This window comes from Lissotriton vulgaris, chromosome 7, assembly GCF_964263255.1.
Source record: "Lissotriton vulgaris chromosome 7, aLisVul1.2, whole genome shotgun sequence".
NCBI classification, from domain to species: Eukaryota; Metazoa; Chordata; class Amphibia; order Caudata; family Salamandridae; genus Lissotriton; species Lissotriton vulgaris.
Genome location: NC_141695.1, coordinates 1,144,288,070 through 1,144,313,503, shown reverse-complemented (window position 1 = coordinate 1,144,313,503; position 25,434 = coordinate 1,144,288,070). Strand labels below are relative to the sequence as shown.

The 25,434-nt window shown below is 47.4% G+C and overlaps 1 protein-coding gene across 1 annotated transcript in view; it reads left to right on the top strand.

Moving 5' to 3' along the window:
- The window catches only part of STK10 (serine/threonine kinase 10), a 381,616-nt gene extending 357,970 nt beyond the window's left edge, over nt 1-23,646 (top strand). The window contains exons 17-19 of the mRNA XM_086931586.1: nt 19,292-19,417; nt 21,879-21,992; nt 22,669-23,646. Coding sequence (XP_086787712.1) covers nt 19,292-19,417; nt 21,879-21,992; nt 22,669-22,806 — 378 coding nt within the window. The 3' untranslated portion in view covers nt 22,807-23,646. The remainder of the gene's footprint in view (nt 1-19,291; nt 19,418-21,878; nt 21,993-22,668) is intronic.
- The last annotated feature ends 1,788 nt before the right edge of the window (nt 23,647-25,434 follow it).

Genomic DNA, 25,434 nt, shown 5'->3' with positions numbered 1-25,434 from the left:
ATTAGACGTGTTTCCAGGCGGTCTTTATTTAAATACCATCCCTGAAGTGCCTAAAATTATATGGGAAATTTCATAATGTAAAATAAATTATTTATAATGTATTAGGTTAACTTGCATTCATTTTTCATTTAAGGTTTATGCATGATTTAATATGCAGTTAAGTGAAAGTGAAAAACAATACACTTGTAGAATATTTTGTTATTTTTTAGCCAAGTTAATTCTGTGTCTTTAGTTTCACTTTCTGTTAACTGCATATAAGGTAATACAGAAACCTTAAACGAAAAATAAATGCAAGTTAAGTTAACCGGTTAGAAATACTTTATTTTACATCACGAAATTTCATTTGGTGATTGTGACCATTGCCGATGTGGGGAAAATAGTGACTTGTGGATTTGTAGTGCTACGAGGTCCTAGCCTGGAACAGAAAGCACTGTGAATATGCAAGTCATTATTTTGAAATTGTATTATACACAAGTATGGGCAGCTGGAACGTTATTTAGAATTTTAAGGGAAAATAAGCTCTTTCAAAGAATATAGTCTAGTAATAGGTAAACTGTACTTAATGCTAACATTTTAATTGGTGTCGATTCAAAGTACACTTTCAAGTATTCAACCTATAATACCTTAACATTACATATAAAAAATAATCTTCTTGTCTCCATGAAGCTTCAGGTGACTCCATCCTTTGATTTCTACACTGGTCCCCAAGCAGTCTTTTCATTCAGTGTTTAACCAAGTCCACAGAATTAATTTTCTTGCAGGTAGCAGGCTCCCTGGCGAGAAGCTCTGTTTCTTCCTTAGTCCACTATCACATTCTGTGCTTCACAGCACAGGAACAACTCCCCACACCAACCCCGTCCTCAATTCACTTTCACACAGAGGCACCTGAAGGGCCTCCTAAAATGTTCATAATGATATTAGGGTTTTTTTATTTTAAAAAAATGATGGGAACGGCTGCTGTAAAATATATATTTTTTTATAAAGGCATGGGGATGTGAGTTCCCATATATCTTGTTGACTTCGACCTTCGTTTCTATGCGGCTGTCCTTCAAGGTGAGTCGCATGGGTGAGATCAGGCCCCTTGGGTTTCAGAGTAATGCTCCGATAGAAAGAGGAAGGTAGGGAGATCCTTGGATAATGTTAGGGATGGTCCAGTGGAAGGGGCACTATATGATGGGGGGTGTATTGTTTAGTTTACAAAAGACAGATAAAGCTTCATCAGAGACATGCCTTGAGGAGGAGAGTCATTGGGACTCTTTCATTTATGTAAATGTACAGGAATTTATATAGCGCAAATCACCGAGCAGTTTCTAAGCGCTTGCTTAGGAACCCGTCCTGGTATTCCCCTGTGAGATAACCCCGGCAGGGTATCCGCAAGGTGAAAGCCAGGCATCCCGCCGCGAGGGGCCATTGTGGAGATTAAGGAAGCTATTGCCCAGAGTCGCAGAGTGTGGACCCGTGAATCGAGTAGGCACCGGAGCGAGAATTGTCGAGTCCATGGACATTTTTTTAGGACTCAAGACCCCGCCGAGCCGGGAATTGAACCCTGGTCCCGGGCTGACCTCTGCTTCCAGGTCTGCCTCTTCTAACCAGTGAGCCACACTTCTCCACTAATAAAGGGCCATTAGTGCCACATGTGCACTGGCATTAGGCCAGAGTTGTGAGGAGCAATCATACTACAGTTTTTGCTGTCTTACTCACAGAAACAGGGTGGGAGACATTGTCCTTGCTAGCATTAGGGGCAAGGCCACCCTTGTGCACAGGGAACAGGGCCCTAGCAATACAGGCGACAGATGGAACGGGTTTTCCCTTATGTTTCTTTTAAATAGAAAGGGACAGATAGCCTGCTTTGGGCCTCAGGCCTAAGAGTGATGGCCTAGTGGAGTGGGCAGAGGACACTGACGCTTCACAGGGCTGGAGGTGTCAATAGTGGTGCAGGTGCACCAGAGTCCAAGGTGTGAAGGGCCTACTAAAACCCAGTTATGGCTGTTGTACTGTGCTTCCTGGTTGGCATTAGTGCCTAGTTCACATTTGCTTTGGCAGTGGTGCTTTTGCCATTAAACCCATTACCCAAGAGAGGCGAACATTGCAGCAGAGGAGATATCTTAGCTGGGTCTCAGAGAGATGGCAGAGAGTGGGTGGGGCAGGAGGCATGATTTTAGCAAAGGACAATGGAGGCTGCCTGCTTCGCAAGGCAGTAATTCTCATTAGGGAAGCAGAAGCAGTGGCACCGGGGCCCAGAACTGTCAAGGGCCCACTGCACCCCAGTTATTACTGTCTGCTTCGCAAAGGGGGTACTGGGGGGTAATTTTCATTGCTAGTTTTAATGCAGATGGCACCCTTTCTGCAAAGGAGGGGGAGCAGCACATGGGAGAACATTTTTGACTGAAAGGGACAGTCTGTGTTTTCAAGATTAGAGTGATAGCCAGGCACGAGAAGGGGTGAAACCGGTAGAGGAGACAGCCTGGTTCTCAGAATCGCAGCCACCATTGGTGCAGTAGTTACATTGAGACCCAGGCCCCCAACATCCCAGTTATGGGGCCTATTGATTTGTAGTCGATTTTTATTTTCTGTTTAACACATTTTCCCTTTTATAGTTTTAGTGGACGAAGTTCAAGAAGGAAAGACCCTCCCAGATTTAATATATTCCCTGCGCCTTCTTATGACCTGCTGGTGCAGTTGGACATGAGGCCGGGCAGGAGTCAGACAGGGCTTTAAGTGGGCCGGGTCTCCCCAGTGCTGAGCACGAGCGTTTTTTTAAAGTGAGCCCCGAAACGGGTCCCTATCGTGCTCTATTTTGTGCCCTGGCACAGGCAGTCCGTTTTTTTCCAGACTGCATGTCAGCAGGCACATCAATATGCGTGTGCTCGCTTCTCACTAGTGGAGAAGTTACGGCATGACGTCATGCCAGGTGAGCGTTGTAGAGGAAGGGAAATCCTTTAAAGAGTCATTTTCTCTCCTGATTTACCTTCTCTTTTTGAAACTCAGGAGTAGCACCATTGTCGTGGTGCCACAAGGGCTTTAAGTGGAAGCTTTTTCAATACTAACAGAGAAAGGGCAAACGGCAGACCATGGTCAAGCACATCTTGTCCACATGTACAATAAATTAGAAAGTGGTGCAATCACTTCCCACACCCGCCGTCCAGAGGTGTCGGTAGTAGCCAAATTTTCATGAAGAAATGGAAGGTGCACTCGTTGTGAAGTCAGTACACGCCAGTAAGAATCTGTTCCAGAATTGCTTCTTTTTATTCAATCAATCTTTAAAACTGGCACACAGCCAATGGATTTCGTTCCCGATTTTTGCCAGAGGGAACTTTGTCAGGGCTGTAACATTATAGACAAGACATAACATCAATAACACATCAACAAACATTCAATGTTTGTTGATGTGTTATTGATGTTATGTCTTGTCTGTATTGTTACAGCCCTGAAGAAGTTTCTTCTGGCAAAAATCAGGAACGAAACGCGTTTGTTGTGTGCCAGTTTTAAAGATTGATTGAATAAAAAGAAGCTTTTTCAATACTATATACAAGCCATAGTTGCTGCCTATTTATCTTGTGCAACTAACAAACATTAACAAAGCCAACAGTCCTGACTTGTTGTAGGTACACTATGCTAAGCACAGATTTTTAGCTTATGTGTTTTAAGCCATGCCCCTAATTACACTGGTCACGCCGCTTTGAGAGGCCCTCCAGTTTTTTCATCCCACTTAAAGCCCTGGAGGCAGACATCTGCCTCTGGCCTTGTTTGGCTCCCACTTTAAGCTGGGCCTGCGGAGGCTCAAGGCTGCGTCCAGTGGCGCGGGGGTCCGGGTGAAGAGGTTCTGAGCCCACAGAGCTGGGAGTCATTCAGCACGAAGCCGCTTGCATTGGGGGCCGCGAGTTAGGACATTTGGATCCTGAATCAGCCGAATGACCATCTCAAGACAAAATTATTGCTGTGAAAGGTTGAAGACAGTAGTCCGCAGTGCTTGGACTTCGGAAGCTCGAGTTAGGGGCTCTGAGCATTAAGTCTGGATCAGAAGACTGAAGGGTGTTTCCGAGGGTGCCTAGAATGAATGGATCATATGTAAGGCTCCCTGTTCCGTTTTTACGGATTTTTAAAGATAAATACAGACAGAAAACAATGTGTTTTCTGTATGTATTTATTTTTAAATGTGGATAAATACAGAAAATTGTGCTTTTTTAAGTGACTCTTCGTGCTGTCTTTCATGAGTTATAGGCCAGCAGCTGAGCAGATGAACAGCATGGTTAATTAAAAAAAAGGATGACATTTATTTAAATAAGAAATTTATGATATAATGCTAGTATTTACCAATGGATGTATTGTTATGTAATATTTAGCAGCTTAAATAGCTGAAACACGACAGGCAGCAAAGTAAGAGGTGCACATCTATCACTTAAATAGATATGGAAATGTACATTTTTGCAACTTCAATTATACACAAAACACAAAATAAATATGGATAATTACAGATAAAATAGCCAAAAAATAGATATGGATAAATACAGACTGAAATGCCCAAAAAATACATACCATAAAACCGGGAGCCCTAATCATATGTGTGTCTCTGCCTGCCCACAAATTGTATTTCGTGAGGGCATCGTTTAAAATTATATGAAGTCGAGCTGTCTAATGTCGCTCTGGAAATATCACAGGAAATGCTGCCCTAATGTTGAACCTAAAAAAAAGGAAAGAAGAAACAAAAGAAGTTCCCGAGGTCTAGCATTCCTATTTTGTCATGTTTTTCTCTGGCAATGTTTTATCAGTCTGTTACAAAATACACGCACGCCGTTGGCGAAGAGGAAACCATGGTGCAAGAGAGCCACCTACTGGCAAGGCAGAGTAAAGCAGTGGATTATATTCCGAAATTTACGTGCTTATTTATTCATTCGTAGTTTGTGTTATGCGAACCGGTTTCAAAAGGGTAGCAGAGCGCTTCCGGCTCGAACAGAATAGGCGATACAAATTGAGTAAACAATGATGAATTCGTCTTAACTAAACTATTAAAAACGTAGAGAGTCACTAAAGTTAAACAAGACTCGCCTTTTATCTACATTCCGGATGAAAGCGGATCCTCAAATAGACATTTCCAGTTATATTTTATATTTATTTATTTAATGCGATTTTATATAGCGCGACCATTACCCGAAGGTGTCAGAGCGCTTTACATAAGAACCAGTTGCGATATATAAGGATTCAGGATTACGTGCGTTGCATAAAAGATACAAACAGAAAAAAATTGCAAATGTACAAGTTATAGTCACACAAGGAAGAGCACACAAGGAAGGGATACGAATGGATATACTCTAAGAGTCACATAGGAATGGCAGAGAGCACAGCGGTCTACTGCATATACAAGTGATTAGAGTTCTCTATATACAAAGATATACAAATAGTAGATTTTCTCAGGTCAAGACCCAAAAAAACCAGGAGAGCAGAGTTCCATTAAGTGGGGTCAGAGGGGGGACGCAGTCACAACACCAATCGGAGTGCTTTACAAGAGTAACCACAGCAATACAATAAGTTACACAAAATTACGCATTACAAAACAGGGGGTAGGGAAATGAAAAAACTCGAGAATGGCAAAAACGAAGGCGCTGGGTGAGGTAACGAAAAGCAGTGGGATGGTTGTAAGAGAGGCTGAAAGTAAGAGACAAGAACAATTTAAGGGGAAGGAAGAGGGGGGACAGAGAGAAAGGGGAAGGAAGGCAGAAAAGGACAGGAAAGCAAGAGCGAGACAAAACGAGCAAGACGGCGAGGAGTGGTTCGGAGGCACAGGAGAGACAACAGAAAGGTCACCAGGAAGAGGTCAGAGATCGCCAAAATGGCGGATCAGGAGAAGAGCAGTAGAAGTAGAGAGCCATAAAAAGAAAATGGCGGGGAGCACCAAGGTCCAAGTCCGACATTCAAGGTAGATGGTCACCACAGCCAGCAGGTCCGTAGGGAAAAAGGCCGTCGGCCCAAGTCCACAGCCGCCCCATCCATGAGCAGCGGGGGCAGAGGTGTTCAATCCAGAGACCAGGGGTCAGGCAACAAAGGCCGCGGGTGCCAAGGCAGCTGTCCGCAGAACGGGAGGCAGCAAAGTCTAAAAATAACGTCAAAGGAAAGCAGGAAGGGGCGTCTCACCAGAACGAATTGCAGAACAATGGGCGCAAGAGTGGTTGCGGAGAGCGGTACAGACTCTAAACCTCTGCCGTGACCCAAATCGGCCCGAGGTCTAGCAAGGAGGCGAGTGGCGAACCTAGAAGAATCGGAGGAGGCTCCTCTCCGATAAGGTTAAGGAGTGAAGAGCTCGGAGCAGCCACGGAGAGCGGCGCGGCACCCTCTCACCTCGGTTGTGTCTCAAAGTTAATCCATCAGTCCCGCGAAGAGGCAAAGCAGGCAGGCCGGCTGAAGAGAGGCAGCAGCAATCGGGCCGCCCAGAGACAGGATGGGGAGTCTCCGCCCGGCTCCTCCGCAATCCTCCAAAGAGACCAGTTTGTTATCGGGTATCGGCCACAGAGCGAAGGGGACCGCCCTGTGCTCCAAACCAGGCAATAAAGAGGATATGGCGGGGGGGGAGACAAAGACTAGCAGCGGAGTCTGGAGGGGAGCAATGCCCTATGCCCGGTGGGTAGGTGTCGGTCGCGGCGAGATACCTGGGCCGGACACCCCGAGCAGAGTGGTATTGGCATTGAAGAGGAGGATGTTGAACACCATGAAGGTGTTATCAGAGGTGATCGTCCTGATAAAGGGGGAATCTCGGTTCAGGTTCTAGGACACTCGCTGAGAGCATTCTTGCTTTCTTAAAGAGTTGATTTTCTTGGATGAAGTCTGCTCTCCGAAATGTACGTGATCACCAGAAGTGACCAATATGTTGGCGTTCTAACTAGAGAAGTTCTCATGTATAGCCTAAGGGACACAAAGCAATTTAAATAAAATTGAATAGACTTCTCAACTCTGTGGTAAGCCAGTGGAGCGAGAAAGCTTGCTTGTGAGTAAACAGAAAATTATAAAAAGAGAAGGGTGATATTCGCAGTAGATAAGATATAACTTGGCACATTCAATCATATTTAAAAATATAATTACAAAATGTCTGACTGCTCAAAACCGAGGCATGTGATATCTTGGAATATAATTACTGAGAAACTATTTCATCTATGCTGTTTAATGCAAATTTTCAGAATTAATGCATTTGTTTTAGTAGAAACAAATTTATAGAATGTTTTTATGGTCAAAATTGGCTTGTGACTGCTTATTTTTTAGGGTTAAATGCAATGGTTGGAGGTCTTACTTTCAGAAAATGTTTTGTCAGATGTTTATTTCAGTGCTTTACTTCAAGGGGCTTTATTTCATATTTATATCATTATATAACAACAATATGAGAGTGACTCAGCTGCTATAATTGTAACATAGAACCGTAGAGTGAACCGTGTAAGGCGTGAAAAGACAGGAAAGAGAAAGGAGAGGAAAAACTTTATTCCTTAAAAGAACCCTCACTCACCCTAGTGGGGACATGCTTCATCATAGGGTTCCCACTGGGGAGACCGAGTGTCCCCCCAGTGTGCTTCAACGCCTGATTTACAGCAGAGCTGGTGTTATTGAAGCAAAGCAAAATAATTTTTTTGTGTGTGCTCAGGTATGTGAAATGCAAAATTAAAAGAAAGCAGCTGTACCAAAAAATACTTTATTCCGCGGTCAGCTGATCTCATTAAAAACAGTGAGAGCAGGACTACACGTGGTTTTTATTAGAACCGTAAAGTCCTAATCAATAAGGGTCGACATGTTTCAGCTGCTCTAGTGCTTAGTTTAGCTCAGCTTTCTTCAGGACCTAGAATTCATCCCCCGGCGGTCCAAGCTCACTAAGGCGTGTCCTCTCCGTGAGGATATAAATGTGAAAAAAGAAAAAGGATGGACTCACAGTTTTACCTGTGTGGGCACTCCTAGAATTTCACCAGGGGCCAAACCTGTAAGGCAAAATTCAAACAGTGTGAAGCCTAATAACACACACTCACAGAGGAATTACCATCCACAGATGCATTATGCAAACCAAGTCAAAGAGATATATTCACATATCACCCCTGTCGTCACGCTCATGTCGTATACAACATCTATTCAAAGTGTATGTCTCCTCCCCTATGCCTGATTTATCGGAAGAACTGCCAGGAATATAAATGTCCCATCAAGAAACTACATAACCCTTGGGTTAATAGACTCCCAGTTTGGAACCCCCCAGGTTTTGTATGCTTTCCATTACTTAGTTAAAAAGTGCAACACCCCTTCGTTATAAAAAACTCTCCCTCGGTGCAAGACCCGTGGAGAGGCTATGTACATTCAAACACACAACACAATATGGAAGATTGAAAGATGCACTCACAATTCTTATCAGCTAAAAAAGCCTCATGGGCTCGCGGTGGAAGCAAATTCTTCACGCTGCATGTAATCTGCAAGTGGAGTCACATCATAGTTAGTGCGTTTGTTATCTGGCGATAAAACCATTGCCTAGAGTCATGAGGTAAAAACGTCTAGTCATTACATTAAGTAATACCACTCACTTGCTATACAGCGACTTGCCACCTAAGACCTATTCGGTACCTCCCGCGACCCGGACAATGTCGGGTGATGAAGAAATGCGGAAGTAAAAAGGCCGGGGCTGGTCACGTGTGACTAGCTGCAGCGTCACTACGCCATTACGCGCCAGACCAGCGAGGCTAGAACGCTGACCCCACTCAATCTGTTACAATGACGGATATTGAGTGTGGGTTCAGCAAACCTGGCTCGCATCTTAGCACGGAGGAAAGTGACGATAAGAGAAAAGAAAAGAAAACTGAATGGGGCGGAGACCTTATTCAGCAGATCCAAAAATTGAAATAGTCATAGGGTAATGATTCGTAATTATACTGTAATAAGGTGTTGTTATATATCTATTAGGGGTAGGAGAGTGGTTAAATTACCCTGACTCTCTTGTTGTTGCAATATATTTATATCATTTACATTGTCAAACAGTTACTTTGGAAACCTTTAATTCGCTGAGCACTCAACACTTGTAAACCACATCCATCGCTGAGCACTCACAACCCCTAAACGTCATAAATTTATGGCCCCAAAAATATCTCACCACGCCTAAACTACATACATCCCTGAAGCCTAAAAACGCTTTGTACCCAAAAATACACCACCGAGCCATAAAATCACTCACTACCCCTAACTCCAACTATTCCTGAATCCTAACGAGGCCTTTCTACTCCTAAACCCCACTTATCCCATACCCCTTAAAACATCTCAGCACACCCTAACTCCACCCATCCCTGAATCCTAACAAACCCTTACTACCCTTAAACACCAGCATCCATGACCCTTAGGAACTCCTCATCAACCTGCACTACTCATGCCTGAACCCTAAAACCTCTTTCTACATCTAAACACTAGCATCTATGAATCCTTAAAACCCTCACCACCCAAAAGTCCACCACATCCTGAATCCTAAAAACTGACTAACCTAGCTGCTACCCATAATTGAGCCTTAAAACTCTCACCAGCCAAATGTTCTGCCCATCCATGAACCCCCAAACCCCTCAACGTTCTTACACTCCACCCATTCCTGAAACCTAAAAACCATTCATCCACCTAAACACCACTATTCTGTGAACCCTAAAAAATCCTTGCCACCCCTACTCTCCATCCATCTCTGCACCATGAGAACCCTTTTCTATGCCTTAACTCCAGTTATTCCAGGTTCATAAAAATCCCTCATCACCCTGAATATACCCATCCATGAACCCAAAAACTCCACAGTAGTCCTAAACTCCGCCCAAACTTAATGTAATTTTGAAATGTTCCTTTAAAATTACATTTTCCCTTAAAATGTTTACTGTCATTTTTTAATTTTGTTTTGTAGTTACTTAAAATTGTCTTAACTTAAAATTGTTTTTTGGATTTGGTTTCCTCCAATGTGGCTTCTCAGTTTTTGTTTTCCATTAATTCACACACATCAGACAGAATGGATATAACAACATTACTTTCTATGACCCGACGCACAGGACATATTGTGAGGTGTCAGAGACATCTGAAAGAAACAGGTTAGTATTAGATTCCTTACCTTAGAATATCCCCAGGTGTCAGTCTGGATCTGGAAACTTTTGCGTAGCAGTACCCCTGTGCGTCGGTAGGCGTCGTCTGCCCCGGGATGATGTCGCCGGAGTACTTAGACGCCGCCCTCGCGCACTGACGTCAGTTCTTCTTTTTTCCTCGCCAGCTAGGCGCAGATCCGGAGAAGTAGTACCCTTTAGTCATTTTTTGACTAAACTTTTGATCTTTTTGATCTGTTTTTCGAGTCGATTAACTCAGACGGTGCCGGTAGGGATACCCGGGTTTAAACCCTGCTCCAAGTGCAGCCGACTGATGTCGGTACCAACCCCCATCGCCAGTGTCTAGGCCTCGACCACGACGACCGAACCTGCTCCGACTGCCGGGCCCTGACGTCCAAGGCTATGCGGGAGCAGTCCGGCAAGCGGCTTGAGCTCCGGCAGTCGGCCCCGCGCCGTTCGAGGTCCCGGTCCCATAGGAGGTCGAGGGACCGGTCGCGGGGTCGGAGCCATCATAGCTCCAGAAGTCAGCATCGGTCTTTGGGATCAAGATCCTCAGGTAAGAGGCATGAGAGGTCGGAATGACGTCATCGCTCTTCCGACCCACCCCGACGCTCGCGCGATGCGGCCGGGGGTTCGGGTGACACCACCCACGTGGCTCCGACGGAGTCACGGGCGTCCAGGCCTGCCCCATACCTTCCGGTCCCTGGGCATGACGCGACGTCGGAGGAGATCGAGCGCTACCTCATGGCCATGAGGTCTCTCCCTCCTCCGCCGGGTTCCGCGCTGCCTTCGGGCCCAGCGGCCCCGGCTGGGGGGCCTAGCGGGTCGGGTGCTTCGGCTCCGACGCAGTCAGGTGCTTCGGCCCCGACGCCGCCGACGACTTCGGTCCGGCGCCACAGGCCCTCACTGGATCCGGATCCGGGTCGTCACCGGTCGACCTTACGACCTCGCCGGCCCCCAGGGTGTCGCCCCCGGCACCGTCCCAGGACGACGCCGTCCCCGATCCTACCCTCAATTCGGTTCCGGTGCCGGAGCGACGCTGCTCTCGACGTCGCTTTGAGATTTTTACTTCAACAAAGCAGCCCCATCCTTTCAACCTGACTACCAGGAGATGGGTGACGAGGGGGATTGGGAGGGGTCTGAGGACCCTCTGGCACGGGAGTGTCAGTTTCAGCAGGACTGGACAGGTGAGCTTGGGAATGCCAGTGGGCTGGACACCTTGGCAGATACTGGTTTTGTCTCCCCTCCCACCGTGGCTTCGGAGGAGGGGGCTGCCTACAGTGTGGTGCTGATGCGGGCAGCCAAGGCCTTGGGCCTGGAGCTCCCATCGCTGCCGTGAGGACTAACCTCCTCACTGAGGTCCTTAAACCGCAGTCAAGCTCGGCTGAGCCTCTGCTGCCGTTTAATGAGGCCTTGTCAGACGTTCTTTTGGGCACTTGGTCCAAGCCCGCTACAGCTCAGCCTGTAGATAGGAACGTGGCCAGACGCCACCACCCGGCTCCGGGCGACCCTTGCTTCCTGTCCACCCATCCCACCCCCAGAGCCTGGTCATCCAGGACTCCAACTCCCAGACCGCATTCCTGACGGCCCGCCCAATCGGGAATCCAAGAGGTACGAGCAATACGGTTAGAAAGTATTCTCCTCCCTGAGTTTGGGACTGCGGTCAGTCAACACCGCGTGCCTCTTGGGCCGCTACACCAACTCTCTGTGGGACACGGTTGCGGCCGTGCTGCCAGAATGTCCGGCGGAGGTCAGGACTAAACTCACCCAAGCCCTTGCAGAGGGTCGAGATGCAGCACAGTTTTCTATCCGGTGTGGGCTGCATACCACCGACTCACTGGGCAGAGCGATGGCAACGACAGTGGCGAAAAGTCGCCACGCCTGGTTGAGGTCCGCCAATTTTTCAGCCGATGTCCAGAACACTCATATGGATATGCCGTTCGATGGCAGTCGCCTTTTTGGCGACAAGGCAGACCATGCGCTTGAGCGCTTGAAGGACTCCAGGGCTAAGGCCAAGTCCTTGGGCCTCTCGGCCCCGCGCCAGCAAACGGGTGCCTTTCGCTCTTTTCGTGTCCAAGTAAGGGGTGCTTCCACACGTGCTGCCAGCCTCGCACCGCAGACTAACATCCAATGAGGTGGCGTCTGTGGACACCGCCGTGGCGACGGTCGGGGACAACGGCGAGGCCAGTCCACACCTTCCCCCGCAGCATCCGCCTCTAAAGCCGCCTAGGCCCATGTGACACCAGTGGGGGGCAGGGTTTGCCATCACCACTTCCACTGGCGCGCTGTCACTTCGGACAGGTGGGTGTTGCAAATCGTCCGAAGGGGCTACTCCCTCCCCTTCGAGGCGACCCCTCCAGCCATGCCACCGCAATACCACCGCATGTCGGGGGACAACTTGCAACTTCTGCGAGAGGAAGTTACGGCCCTCTTGGCCAAGGGGCCCATCGAGCACATTCCTGGGCCGGAAGTAGGATGTGGTTGTTACTCCCACTACTTTCTGGTACCCAAGAAGGGCAAAGGGGGCCTACGCCCTATCTTGGACCTACGGAACGTCAACGGCTTCCTCCGGAAGGAGAAGTTCAAGATGCTGACACTGGCTCAGGTCTTAGTTGCCCTGGACCCAGGAGACTGGATGGTAGCGTTGGACTTGAAGGACGCTTATTTCCACATTTCTGTCCTGCCGGCCCACCGGCGGTTCACGGTAGGCCACGGGCACTTTCAGTTTACCGTGCTCCCCTTCGGCCTTACCAGCGCCCCACAGGTGTTCACGAAGGTGATGGCGGTGGTCGCAGCTCATCTGCGCAGGTTAGGGGTTTCACTCTTCCCCTACCTCGACGACTGGCTGTTGAAGGCGGGCTCGCCCCAGACAGTCGTCAGCCACCTCCAGACAACGGCAGACCTCCTGCACCAGCTGGGGTTTTCCATCAATGTGCCGAAGTCACACCTGTGCCCCTCTCAAAAGCTCCTATTCATCGGAGCGGTTCTCGACTCGGCGCAGTTTCGGGTTTATCCTCCCGAACAGCGGGTTTGGGATATTCAGGTTCTGATTCCAATCTTTAAGCCTTTATCCCGGGTCTCGGTCAGGTTGCCGCTGTGGCTTCTGGGGGCTGATGGCCTCCTGCATCCTTCTGGTGCATCACGCCCAGTGGTGGATGTGGGCTCTGCAGTGGGACCTGAAGTTTCAGTGGCCCCAGCATCAGGTCAACCTGTCCGACCGTGTCCTGATCTCGGAGGGCACTGCGAGACAGCTGCAGTGGTGGCTCACGGACCACGATTGGGTCAGCGGCAGGTCCCTCTCCTTACCCCAACCGGAACACGTAGTTGTGACGTACGCGTCCCTCCTAGGTTGGTAAGGCCACATGGGAGAGGCAGAGATCAGAGGCCTCTGGTCTCCGGTGGATTCCAGGCTTCATATCAATCTTCTGGAGCTGAGAGCGATTCGTGTAGCACTGAAGGCATTCCTCCCCTCTGTCCGGGGGAGTGTAGTGCAGGTGTTCACGGACAACACCACCGCCATGTGGTACTCCAACAAACAGGGCGGGGTGGGGTCGTGGACCCTCTGCCAGGAGGCTCTGCGCCTCTGGCAGTGGCTGGAACATCAGGGTGTGACCCTGGTGGTTCAACACCTGGCAGGTTCTCTGAACGCCAGGGCGGACGAGTTCAGCCGACTGTGCATGATGGATCACGAATGGTGTCTGAACTTACGTGGCACAAGGCCTCTTTCTGCAGTGGGGAGAGCCTTGGTTAGATCTATTCGCCACAGAAGAGAACGGACAATGTCATCAGTTCTGCGCGTTGGAATTTCCAAGGCGGCACTCGCTCTGAGACGCTTTTCGTCGCGAGTGGAGTTGCGGTCTGTTGTACACCTTTCCGCCTATACCACTTCTGCCCAGAGTGCTGAAGAAGATCAAGAGCGACCGGGCCCAAGTTATCCTTGTGGCTCTGGGCTGGGCACGAAGGTACTGGTATCACGAGCTTCTCAGTATGTCTGTCGGTCCCCCGATTCGTCTGCCTCTTCAGGAGGACCTTCTGTCGCAGCAGCAGGGGACGGTTCTCCACCCGAACCTGTCCAGTCTCCACCTACATGCTTGGAGATTGAGCGGCGGCAGTTGAGGCCATTTGACTTGCATCCTGAAGTCTGTACTGTGATTCTGGCAGCCAGGCGTCCACGAAGTTGGTATACGCCTGCAGGTGGAACAAATTTGTGGAATGGTGCACAGCAAAGGCGGTGGATCTCTCTCTGCCCCTCTTTCTGAGGTTCTCCTCTTCCTTCTTTCTCTTGCCCAGGAGGGCTCTGCTCTGGGCACTCTCAAGGGTTACCTTTCTGCCCTTTCAGCCTTTTTAAGGCTACCTGATCAGCCATCTTTGTTCAAGTCCCCGATTGTAAATAGGTTTTTGAAGGGCATCACACACATGTTTCCCCCTGTTCCATTCGTGATGCCTCAGTGGGACTTGAACCTTGTTCTTACCTATCTGATGTGCGCTCCCTTTGAGCCACTTCACAACTGTCCTCTTCGTCTTCTTACTCTGAAGACTGCTTTCCTGGTTGCCATCACTTCTGCCAGGAGAGTGAGTGAGCTCCAGGCTCTTTCTTCCAAACCTCCTTTCCTTTCTGTCCATCCGGACAAGGTTGTGTTGCGGACATGACCCTCTTTCCTGCCCAAGTTTGTCACAGCCTTCCACATCGGGCAGTTCATCACCTTGTCCACCTTCTTTCCGCCTCCGCATCCCTCAAAAGAGGAAGAGCGGCTCTACCGTCTGGACCCAAAACGTGCGCTCTCGTTTTATCTGGATCGCACACGCCAGTTCCGGGTGGATGACCAACTCTTTGTTGGTTACGTGGGCGCTAAGAAGGGACGGGCGATACACAAGTGGACCATCTCTTGGTGGGTCGTGTTGTGTATCAAGGCATGCTACTCCTTGGCAAAGAAGGAACCTCCTGTTGGGTTGAGGACCCATTCCACTCGGGCCACGGCGGCTACTACTGCCCTGGGTCAGGGAGTCCCCTTGCAGGACATTTGTCAGGCAGCTACATGGGCCTCGCTGCACACGTTTGCAAGACACTACTGCCTGGACAGTCAAGTCCGGAGGGATGGCTTCTTTGGCTGTTCCGTCCTCCAGGACTTTCTGGTGATTATTGGTTCGCAGACCCACCACCGGGGTTGGTATTGATGGGGTATCTATTCTAAGGTAAGGAATCTAATACTAACCTGTTTCTTTCAGATGAACAAGTTACTTACCTTTGGTAACGATATATCTGGAAGAAACAGTAGTTCGTATTAGATTCCTTACCGCCCCACCCATCCTCCCTGTTCTGCGAACCGATATCTAGGGTTAAGGTCACCCCCTTTCAGGGCCCTAGTTTCATGGCACCAGTGTTGGTTTTTATCATGGCTCTGCTTTTCTGGCATGGAAAAGCTGTGTATAAGAACTAACGCCAGCGCGCGAGGGCGGCATCTAAGTACTCCGGCAACATCATCCCGGCGCAGACGACGCCAACGACGGACGCGGAGCCGCAGACGACGCCTACCGACGCGCAGGGGTACTGCTACGCAAAAGTTTCCGGATCCAGTCTGACGCCTGGGGATATTCTAAGGTAAGGAATCTAATACTAACTACTGTTTCTTCCAGATATATCATTACCGAAGGTTAGTAACTTGTTCAACAGGTTTTCAGGTTTATTTTGTCTAGTGGACAAGCGGGTATTATACCTAATCAGCCAAGTTTGCTTGACTCCAGAGGCATGGGGAGCACTGGATCTTTTTGTGTATGCTTTGTAAGCCCTAAGTTGCAAGGGTATGCTCAGACGTGGGTCCTGCGCTCGCTTGCCTGTGGATTCAAGCAAGCCTGGTTGATGAAGTGTGATACCCCGAAACCAGTCTCAGGATGCTTCTTTTCCAGTCCGGGGAGGACCTGGCCTGGCAGTTCGGGCTGGACTGTTCACAGGGGGAGCAGGGTCAAGGCTGATTTGCATATGGTTGGGTCCAAACTGGGGAGCAAAATAAACAATAGATTTAACCCAGATATGTGACTGGGGTGAATGTTTGACAATGTTCAGCATTCCGTCCATCCTATTTTTGTGTTTCTTTGTTGGGGTCTTTTTGTGTTGGAGTTTAAAGAACGCTCCCGACTTATCGGACTACTGGCCAACCGTATGTCAACCATTTCTTTCTTGCAAAAAGGAAGAAAATAAACTTCTGTGAAATCGTGATGACTCTAACATTGAAACCTTTCATAATGAGAAAAAAAGAGAACTTGTACATATTGGTCTACAGTTCAGTATTGGTGGTGGTGCCTTCATTTATATAGAAGGACGCAGTCCAGAAGAATAAAGTATAAGTGAAGACATTATAATGGATTAGAACCTTGAAATAAATAGTGTACATGCATTAGTGACTTTTCATGGCTTTGCAACATTGGAAAGTGAAGATTTGTGGCTCACTGGTTAGAGCAGGCAGACCCTGAAGCAGAGGTCAGACCCGGGGCCAGGGTTCAATTCCCGACGCGGCAGGGTCTTGAGCTCAAATGTCCACGGACTCGATAATTCTCGCTTCGGTGCCTGACCTAATCATGGGTTCACACTCTGCAACTCTGGGCATTAAGCTTGCTTAATCTCCACAACGGCCCCCCGCGGCGAGATGCCTGGCTTTCACCTTGGGGATGCCCTGTAAGGGCTATCTCACAGGGAAAAGCCAGGACGGGTTCCCAAGGCAAGCGCTTAGAGACCCCTGGGTGATAAGCGCTATATAAATCCAATATACAATACAATACAAAAAAGAGCTTTACCATCCCATCTAGCTTTGACTATCCTTGCCTCCTTGATATCATAAAGTCGATATTGTCACAACTGCTGGCCTTCGATGCTACCATCTCTGATAACCCTCTACTAGGACACTGGGGGTCGAATGTGGTAGTTGGACAATGATGCTGAAAAAAGGGTTTGGAATATAGTTCCCCATAAGATGCCAGTCCACTCTACCCAGACCGATGACATTGTTTCCAGATTTAAATGTTTAAGAGCCAAGCCTTTGGTATTCTAGTAAAAAAATAATAGATTCATATTTTCCTTTTAACTTCCTTGAGGAGACTTCTTAGGAAAAGGATTGACCTGAAACATGGCCTTCATTCCCCTTCTGCCTTAGGTTACCTTGCAAACAACACTGGCCTTGTTCTGTTGTCTGAGATTCTATTTCGAGGCAATTACTTCTTTGCTTAAGTTGTACATTTTTCCTTTGCTTTTATTGTGGGAGAAGATCTGGTAAACTTCATTCCAAGGGACCTGGAGTCGAACACCTTTGCACTATTCATTTTTCAGTCCATCAACTTCAGGGGCAGCACCGTGGCTTTTGCTGAGAGCTAATATCAAGCTGGTAAGAAGCTTCCGATGCACATCCTGAGAAGGTACAGTAAAAGGGCAACGGGTACAAGAAGGAAAGAGCACTACACAAAAACCTAGGAGTTAGAAGCAGTTCAGACCAGATATGTGCTTTCTTCCTCCTTAAGTTGCTGGTAAGGAAGTACCAGTACTGCCAGCCAACACTGAAACAATGCTGTATAGTAGGAAGCAAGAGGGTATGCAAAACTATTGATATGTTCAATCAAATGTAAAATAATAATTCTAGTCCAGACCTTCCAGGAGTAAAACGACGGCCTGGACGCTGCAGTGATTTGCTGTTCTCGATGTTGCCCTTTGTGATAGTCATTTCCTTGATGACTTTTACAACGTTTTCAGTTTATACACTTAACTTTACAACAAGTAGCAATTAGAATGTCACTGGTTGGAGTCCAACCTCAACCACGAGTGAAGCCCCAGATATTACGTATTTAATTCAAGCTAATGTCTTTACTCCCTTCCTCTAGTTTCTTTCATACTGATGACTTGTAGGCGGCTGAAAAAGCTGCAAAATAATACTGGCATGACCCTTGTGTGGCCCAGGCAGCTACAGCATCTGGACTTTGTACACTTGTAGGCTCAGCCTTGTATCAGACCGAAGGTTCATTCTCATTTGCTCAATCAATCAATCAATCAATACATTTGTAGAGCGCGCTACTCACCCGTGAGGTTCTCAAGGCGCTAAAGGGAGGGAGGGGTTCTGTCATTGCTCGAATAGCCAGGTCTTGAGGTGCTTCCTGAAGGTGAGATGGTCCTGGGTCAGTCAAAGGTGTGCGGGGAGTGAGTTCCATGTCTTTGCGGCCAGGTAGGAGAACGACCTTCCTCCGGCGGTGGTTCTGTGGGTCCGCGTCACGGTGGCGAGGGCGAGGCTGGCTGAGCGGAGCTGGCGGGTGGGGGTGTAGAACGAGAGGCGGTTGTTGAGTTATTCGGGTCCTTTGCTGAGAATTAGGAGATCCTGCCCCACCGCCCAGGGTCTGTGAGATGAGCGACTGCACCCGAAACAACACAAAATGCAACTGACAGGATGGTTGACATGTATTCATACAGAAGGTCCAATTAGTACTTAACCAATATTTTAGTCCTTTTTAAAACTAAGTTAAATTGAGCTTGGATAAATAAATACTTGGATTTGTAGAGCGCAGCTAATCGCCTGCGAGGGTATCCAGGTGCTGTCCAAAGGCATGGGGAGACTAAGTGATTTGCCCAGGATCACAGGATGTTGAGCCAACGCAGAGACTCAAACCTTGATCCCCGGCTTGATGGGTCTGTCATAATTGTTAAGGACCCCAATTCCTCTTATAATCAGCTGTGTGTGCCTGTTTTTTGAATGTTAAAGGACACCTATCAAAATAGGTAAGTGTATGGTGGTTGTAAGTAAAAAGTGGGGTAACTTGATTATTTCCAGCTGCTACCAGGAATGATAACCACTCAATCTACAAATTTCAAGCACAAAGGCGAGACAGGTAAATATTCTTCTTAAAGAAATATTCAGATCAGCGGCATGAAAGTCCATGCATGCCGTCACATGGGATTTCCATGCCAGGGTGAAATGCCAGTAGGCCAAGGGATTCTGAAGAACCAGTTTAGTGGAAGAAGTCACCAGATAGGGAGACCATCTCATTTACACGTTGTATGCTCTAGATGATGCTGAGCTAAGGGGAGTAAAGGGTGGAGGGTGAATAATTGAACATCATTTAAGTCTGTGGGAGATACTAACAGTAGGGACTATAGCAACCGGTAAATACTCTGTTTGTGGAGCCCGTAGCGTTCTTACCGAGTGCTGTGCCTTGTAGTAATGATTACTTATTTGCTCTCTCGCTTACAGTTTTCTGAGCAGGAGCAGAAACGTCAGAGAGCTGAGAAGCAGCAGCAGCAACAGAAGCATGAGCAGGAAATGAGGGACATGCAGGCTGAGTGCCGAACGAACGCCCTCGAGCTGGAGCAGCTGCAGGCAAGTACATCACCAAGACGCGCACAGTTGCATCACCCTGGTTCATGACCAAAGATGCTTTCGTTTCCCACGTTTAGTTCAGACACCTCCTGGTGTACCACTTGAATGAATTCCAATGCATCATGGGGACTCCCCACTGCACATGTGCAGACGTATGCGTTGCCTGGATGCAAATCGGGTGCATGCTGCCGGCACAGTACCTGCGTTCTGACTGGATCCAACCCCCATGCATTGCCTAGGCACAGTCTCTGCAAATGAACAGAGTTTAGTGCACAGATTTCCTTTTCTAATAATGCACATTCATTTTTGCAGAAAAGGGGGACTTGTCCATGGCCCTCTAGACATTTGAGGCTGCTCAGAGGGGAAACTAGAATCCACAAGCAATGTCTAGAGGACTGCAGTCCAAACGTATTAAGGTTCAAGAATAGCTCTAGTTTACATGTCATGGGTTGCAGAGGTCACTTAGTCATGAAAGCAACCAGGCTTGGTTAATTTTGATTAGCGTCATAGAGATAGCCAGGCTTAGCTTTGCCAAAGGCGTGTGCTGCAAGACGGCGCTAATGAAGAAGATAAAGTGGTCTCACCCTTCATTCCCTGACATGAGGTGGACAGAGACACTGAAACACAGGCACACCCACATCAACAGACCCACAAACTCTCACACAATGATAGTAATGGTATATTGTGATCCTCCAATGTAAATGTAAAATTGATACTTGTATGCAATCAAGGATTTCTGGTGTGGCTTTGTAGACCACAAGGATGACCCTGAAGTTTCTTGGTTAGCCCACGATGCACATTATATTTAAAAAATATTACACTGTCTTTATCGCCGGCGGGATAAGGACGCCAGAAACATTGCCGGATTGTAGTTTGATTATGAAGTACGGCAGCTAGTGCATCGAGGCACTAATATCACCAGCACAGTCTCTAATTCACTGTGGTTATTATACCACGCCTACTATTGATCAAATCCACAACTATTGGATTTTGGAGTACGTAAAATTACATATTTTTCCTTATTGGGGATCATTTATTCTACACACAGACTAGATGTCTACTTCTGCTCAGAATAATTTACCTTCTCATCTGGTTGTTGCCCCAAACTGATAATGCCCTGAAGAAGTCTTAAGTTATGACTATTTGCACTCTTGCAAAGGTTTTACAATGGTCCTTTTTCATTGATGATGGTTTGTAGTGATGAAAGTATGTTATTGGAGGAGGTTTTTGTTTGCTTCGGTCTTCTGACTTTGTGTTGAGATAGGCACATGTTGATATGTTTTCCTACTTGGCTCCATTATTGGTTATCTGGTAAAATTGAAAGGTAATTTCTTGCCAACTATAGACGTTACCAAGTGCTAATACTAAGCCATTTAATGCTCTATACAAATTTGAGGCCTAGAATAACATGCAGGTCGTTGAATTACTGTACCGTTTACTGAATTTTCCGAATTGTGGCTCCTTTTCTGCTCTCGTGTTTTTATCCGCTTTTTATGAGATCTCCAAGTGCAATTCTGCACCCAGACACACTTGTAAACGTGCTTGATGATCATTTGTTGAACACAACTCATAACGAAAAACTGTAAGCGGAAGAAAAAAAATGTAAATACATTTTCACGGTCTCTGTTGCTGTGAAGGTGTGTGTGTGTGTGTATTCTTTTGTGGCTGATTGGCTGCTGTTGAGCACCCGGGTGTTGTCATTGTTGAAAGTGAGTGAAAAGATGCCCATCCTTCTCGCTATATTTTTCTCTTCATTTTACCCCTTCACATCCTTGCAGCTAAAGATGTCTCTTTCCTTAGTTACATTGTGTGTATCATTGGACGCATATGCATGTTTCTCTTTCCCCCTCAGCTGTTGACGGCCTCAGCAGAGAGGCCATGTATTGAAGGAACATATTGTAACTCCTCTCATACTATCAGCATGTTTGGTGTTAAGTGTGAGAAGTTTGTATGAATGGGCTGAGTGAGAGTGCCTGGGAGAGATGGTGACTGTGAGGGGCTAGCATTTGGTGGCCACTATGAAACGCTTGCACTGGTGGGCAGAGTGTGAACTTGCACCAGGGTCCAATGTGAGAAGATGGAAGACATAGGCAGCGTCCTGTGCAGACCTCAGTACTCCCAATCCAGCCCATTATCTGGATTGCAGATTGCACTCTTGCAAGAGCCTAGAGGCGAATTGGTTCACAGGCTTCATATCGAGGTTACCACTGCTGGGTTTCTGGGGCTGAAGCAATGCCAGCTTTTCAAAACCACCACTGACTTTGTCATTGATCCTCATTTGAATTATTAGTATGCTAAATGGTTTGTTGTGGATATCCAGAAACTCTGGCATGGCTTTTCTGTTTGTAGAGCAACCCAAGAATCAACAATTTACTCCAGTATTGAAAGATGGCTGCCTGCATAGCCTCCCCCTCTTCCATCTGTGTCCTCATAGCTATTACTCCCTTTATTCCTTTCGCAGAATGAGAAGTGCCACCTTTTGACGGAGCACGAGTCCCAGAAGCTCAAATCACTGGACGACGCCCACAACCACATCATGCACGAGTGGAGGGAGAAGCTGAGGCCACGGAAGAAGGTAAGACGCAGTAGCGGCAGCTACCGAATTCAGGTGGTGGGGCGGGGAGAGCCTGGGGACAAGGACAAAGACAAAATAAAAACAACACTTTGCGGAAACGGCTGACCGCCGCCTCTCCTCCGTTCTCCATCCTCTTCCTTCCTCATTTCCCAGCTAGCAACGGGAAGCACCCGGCTCCCAGGTTCCCCTGAGCCAATCACAGCGCTGCAGTGCAGTGTTGTGATGGTCTGAGTGCTGTGGATCGGAGCTTAGATAGAGAATGGTAGGCTTTGCATGTTCATCAACAAGCTTCCTAATGCAGTGATGCCCACTTAAAGAGTGCACAGCACTCTCCCCTGCCGTGCCCAGCCACGCCCGCCCTGAGAGACGCTGTCTGCAAAGGAAAACTAAAATGATAATAACAATAGTTGTCATTTTCGTTTTTCTTTTGTTCAGTGGGGTGACAATTCTCGCCAGAGCGGAGTAGCTGCCACTGGTAAGAGGGCTCCTGAATGAAAGGCGTTCTTTACTCCGATCTTGGGTTTTGACTGATGTTTGTGCTCGCACCATTTTCAGGCGAGTTGTGAACCAACTTCCACAGCAATCTTTTAGATGAAATGTTCTGAGCTTTGCAGTTTGAGACAGTCTGGCTTCTCTAAATATGTATATATTTTTGCTTCTTTCGATGTTTTGCTAGGCTTTGGAAGACGAGCTGAATCGGAAAAAGCAAGATCTGGAGGAATTCTTTAAGATGGCGGTGGATATGGACGGTCAGAACCATACTCTGAACAAACCAGCCAAGTTTTTTCCTTACGTTTCAGCAGAGGTCTCCTAATGAAGAGACATCAACAAGCCCGAGGTCTGACCTACCCACACACCAAACTCCTCAGGAAAATGTGACAGTGTGCCTATACCAACACAACGCCTCAGGACAAGATGACAAATGCACCTGCACTAATACGGAGAGGGTCAAAGCGAGCAGGAACTGTGCCTGTGAGACCGCTGAGCCCCCCACCAAAACTCCTGAATCCCCAACCATCCATATTCTCTTTTTCTTTTATTTGGCAGTTTCCACTGGTGGCACATTCACATCCATATTAGATGGAAGGCAAGTTATCTGCCAAGGAGTACGAATTTCATGCCGTTTCATGGGCAAAAAACTTTTTTATCAATGTAAAACTGGGATCTTGCGGACACGGTAATTATGGCCGTTTCGCGAGAAGTGTTGAAAAAGCAGCAAGACAGAACTACAAGAAGAAAGTGCAATTTTGGATGATCTAAAATGGACCGTGCGTCACTGTGAAGATATATATCTGTTCTAGACACTGTAGACAAGCATTTTAATTCTACCTGAATTTCATACTTCAGCAGTGCCTCTTTTTTTGTGATGTCAGTGTTGGGTTAAAAATGCAGGGTACTGTTTCCTGGTATGTGAAATCTAATATCTTAAGTTCTTTCATTTGATGACTTTTGAATTTCCCCAACAAAGGAGACATTTTCAACTTTATCTCAAAGCGGGCCATGGTGTCAAAATCTGCATTCTGCAATGCAGCAAAACGATAGTTGGTTCGGCTACCTCCACCCATTGGGGCCACTGGACGACTCTAATGTAGGTTGTTTATGGACACAGCAAGTCATATCTGTGAATTCTATAAAGCACTTTTCCTTTAAACCACTTTCCCTGGTTACGTCTGCACTTCATTTCAGAAATGTCTGATCTAGAACACAGGCTAGTGTGTCTAGAGAGGCTTCGTGTTGGAAGGAGAGATAAAGGATATTTAATACTAGTACTGGCTATGGACCAGAAGCTGACATTTGGAATAGTTGCTGTATTGTGCAGAGGTGCATTGTTTTAAAAATTTGCTGTACTAACTCTAATTGATACCAAAGACTTGTGGGACCGAATTGTGTTTGTTTTTAGAGTTTTCAAGCTGTTTTCTAATATTGGGGCTTTGTGGTAGTGCTATGTGCTTCAGTGAACTGATACCACAGCGTTTATAAACTCAGCACAGGCCTTGACACTTTATTCTATTGAGCTTTTAATCATTCCCATGTTACACAATGCGGCCAAGGTAATTTTATGCTGGGTAGAGTTCCTGAATGTGCAGTCTGCTAGGAACCAAGGGTTGCCTTTCAAAATGGGTACAAATGTTTGGCGTTGAAGTTCCTCTGGCAATTGAAAAGAAGTGGGCACTTAACCTCTAAATGAGGTGAATAAGTACACTTCTGCATCCTCCCCGTTACGTCCTTCCCTTCGCTTCTCAACCCTCCTACCACACCACCCATCTACAATTCCCCAATCCTCTTTGCAAAACCCGCCACTCTGCACACACCTCCATAACACTGGCCCTGGTACCTCACCCACTATGTGCTCCTTGGTACACCGTGCCACAGCTCACGATTCCCACTACCCTCCATCCATAAGACCACCATCGCCCACAGCACCACTTCCTTCCCACCATTCCACCCCCTCACGATTCCCATCACACATCCCTCCTACCGAGGAAACCTACACCATATCCTGTTCCTACACCACACCCACACCCTCAACCTCCTGACTACCCCTTGTACGCCGTACATATACATCACACTACCCTCACTATCACACCACATCTCCACGTCACTTCCCCTTCCAAACTGTCCAAACCACAATAGCATCAGTTTGCCTACCACAGCAATGCACCCATCTCTCATTCTGCCATATAATAGTGCAACTAGGTCTTCCTACTACCTAACCCTCCCGGTGCTTCCCAAAAGAACCTCAGTACCCTTTACTCCCTTGAGTGAACACTGCCATAGGGATAAAAGATAAGCGACTTACCACGTGTAACGTACACAATGCTGTTCTAATTGGAAATCAGGTTTGTAATAAGTACAAACTCAGTCCTGAATGTTTTAGTTCTAGCAAGGATGGCACTGCGTTCCACATCACCATTTAACCCCTTCCATGCGGCCGCGATTCTGCGCCTGTGCGGCAAAATCGCGAGTGGGTGGGTTTATGACGCCCCCCAGCCGTCATCCGCACACGAGCACCGTAGTGCATACTGCTGGGGGCCGTCATCAGCATGCAAGGGGTTAAAGGTTGATAACATTGGATGTGTTTGCTTTTGAGTTGCAGTACTTGAAACAATAGGATAACTAAAACGCGTCCTGTATATAAACATGCAGCAATCAGCATTGAGGTTTGGTTTCTTACCAGGTAGCATTGGATGTATGTTGCACTGGGCAGTACATTCATTAGACACCCCAGTGTGTCACAAGGCTTCGTAACCTTTATTGTATTGGGAAATGTATAAGAACGTTTGGAAATATCAACACTTTACATGTCCCAGATACAGCCCTTCTGGAGTCCTCCACCCTGTGCTTGACAGTTCATGTCACATGCTGAGACAGGCTGGCCTTTCAGGGAATCTGAAGCTTTTGTGGCAACCCAGGACTTCTTGAAAGGCTGCTGGGTATCGGG